At 42.6% G+C, this 2,500-nt stretch overlaps 1 protein-coding gene across 7 annotated transcripts in view; it reads left to right on the top strand.

Moving 5' to 3' along the window:
* sobpa (sine oculis binding protein homolog (Drosophila) a) overlaps positions 1 to 2,500 on the top strand; it is a 28,864-nt gene that overhangs the window by 12,486 nt on the left and 13,878 nt on the right. For 3 of the 7 annotated variants that reach the window (XM_047812834.1, XM_047812831.1, XM_047812837.1), the window contains exons 4-5: positions 148 to 299; positions 485 to 508. In XM_047812834.1, coding sequence (XP_047668790.1) covers positions 148 to 299; positions 485 to 508 — 176 coding nt within the window. The remainder of the gene's footprint in view (positions 1 to 147; positions 300 to 484; positions 509 to 2,500) is intronic. The other 4 variants (XM_047812838.1, XM_047812836.1, XM_047812833.1 and 1 more) reach the window with 2 other exon arrangements.

Raw genomic sequence — 2,500 nt, 5'->3', positions numbered from 1 at the left:
GTGAGCGAGTATACACACACATCATTTTAAATGTCTCTCTCTCTCTCTCTCTCTCTCTCTCTCTCTCTCTCTCTCTCTCTCTCTCTCTCTCTCAATCTCTCTCTCTCTCTGCATCTCTCTCTCTCTCTCTCTCTCTCTCTCTCTCAGAAGAGGACATGTGTAACGTTCAGATTGTGTGTGCGTGGTGTCAGAAGGTCGGTTTGAAGCGGTACTCCCTCAGCATGGGCTCTGAACTCAAGAGCTTCTGCAGTGAGAAGTGTTTCGCCGCGTGTCGACGCGCCTATTTCAAACGCAACAAGGTAAGCCGCCGAGCCGCGTTGGGGCAGGGCCCTTTTCTCCTTTTTCTCCACCCTTAGCTGAGTGGACCCTCTCTTGCTTCTGACATCACTTCCTGTCTGCTCGGCTACCCCTGTGGCCCGTGCGCTGTCCTGTGAGCCTTTAGCCTTAATGTCACTGACTGTGTGCTTTCTTTCTTACACCTAAGCTGGGATGTGTGAGGACTTTACCTGTGAGTATGCAGCATTTAACTTCTTCCTCCTCCTGCCTGTGTGTGTTAGAGATCTCACACACACATACACACACACACACACACACACACGCATATATATATATATATAATGTACCCATTCTATTAATGTGTGCATGTTCTTTAAACCCTCTTTACACGCCACCTCCTAGAAAACACGTACACACTATACTATCTACCAGAACATTCAGCTGTGTACTGAACAGTATGAGCAATAATAACTGATTCTGGGATTTGATTCTGTGATTCAGTTAAATTATTAGATTCTGTGATTTGATTCTTTGAATCGACTCTCTAAATTGAATTTGTGATTGATACTGATTCATTTCTGATTGGATTCTATGACTAGATTCTGTGATTCGGTTGAGTGATTACACTCTGTGTGATTCAGTTCTGTGATTGATTCAGTTCTGTGTGATTCAGTTCTGTGATTGATTCTGTGATTGATTCTGTGATTAAGTTGAATGATTAGATTCCGTGATTTGGTTGAGTGATTCAGTTAAGTGATTCCACTGTGAGCTGATTCTGTGATTCAATTCTCTGATTAGGTTTTGTGATTTGGTTGTCTGATTTGATTCTTTGATTCCCTTAAGTGATTCCTATATGATTCTTCACCAGTGAACTGTCAGTGAAATTAAGCGATGGGGAGAGTTACTGTTACCACCCCAGTGTTCTTTTTTATTTATAATTAAGAAAGGAAAGAGTGAGGGACACAAAGTATAAAGAATAAAATAAAATAAAATAAGGGAAATATGGCAGATTTATCATCAGAATAAAAGAAATAATAACTGAATATGACTAAGGATGCACATAAATGTTAGAGGTTGATTGGAGATTTTCTATCAGGTCCTTTTCTAACAACAGATTAGAAAACTATCAGCTATATTCTGTGTTCATTAAAGAGGGCATGTTGTATTTTAATCCATTTCTATTTCTATTTAAGATTGTGGACGTCTGTTGAGCAAGTTCAGCTTCTCAATGGACGAAGTTTAAGCATTTTAATCGGTCCACATGTTTAATTTGGATCCATGCAGAATGTTAAAGTTAAGCTGAGGTGCAGAGCTAAAGTTTGCTCTCTGGCAGCTCTGGGATTTAAACTCACAAACGTCTGGTTTCTGGAACGTTCCTAGCGGGAATTCCAATCCATGATTCCTTTCCTTTCGAAGTCATTTGTCGGCTCACAAGCATCAACACTCAAACGCTAAAATCTCACCGAAACCGAGCCGCCTGTAGAGCTCCTTCTCTCGTGAGGAAATGCCCACAGAGCCTCTAATTGGTGCTGTTAAAAGACGTGGACTGAGAGCCGTGATATCAGTTACTCCGAGAGCATTTCACAGACACCCAATACCCTCCTGGTGCTCGCCTCTCCTCCTCCTCATCCTCATCTTCCATCTTCCTCCTCATACTTCTATATACACTGCCTGTGTGTATGGGGGAGACTGTCTGTCTGTCTGTCTGTCTGTCTGTCAGTTGGAATGTCTATCTGTCTGCCTGTCTGTCTGAATGTCCGTCTGTCTGTCTGTCTGATCCTCTCTCTGTCTGTCTGAATATTCGTCTGTCTGAATGTCCATCTGTCTGAATGTCCGTCTGTCTGTCTGATCCTCTCTCTCTCTGTCTGTCTGAATGTCCGTCTGTCTGTCTGTCTGATTCTCTCTCTGTCTGTCTGAATGTTCGTCTGTCTGAATGTCCATCTGTCTGAATGTGCGTCTGTCTGTCTGATCCTCTCTCGCTCTCTGTCTGTCTGAATGTCCGTCTGTCTGAATGTCCTTCTGTCTGAATGTCTGTCTGTCTGTCTGATCCTCTCTCTCTCTGTCTGTCTGAATGTCCTTCTGTCTGAATGTCCGTCTGTCTGAATGTCCTTCTGTCTGAATGTCCTTCTGTCTGAATGTCTGTCTGTCCATTTGGCTGTCTGTGTGCTTGAATAAATAAACTTAGAAGAATAAGGGATGTGTGCTAATGTTATTGGTGTAAAGA

The sequence above is a fragment of the Tachysurus fulvidraco genome, chromosome 4, assembly GCF_022655615.1.
Source record: "Tachysurus fulvidraco isolate hzauxx_2018 chromosome 4, HZAU_PFXX_2.0, whole genome shotgun sequence".
Lineage (NCBI taxonomy): Eukaryota > Metazoa > Chordata > Actinopteri > Siluriformes > Bagridae > Tachysurus > Tachysurus fulvidraco.
This window is presented reverse-complemented; position numbering and strand designations above follow the sequence as displayed.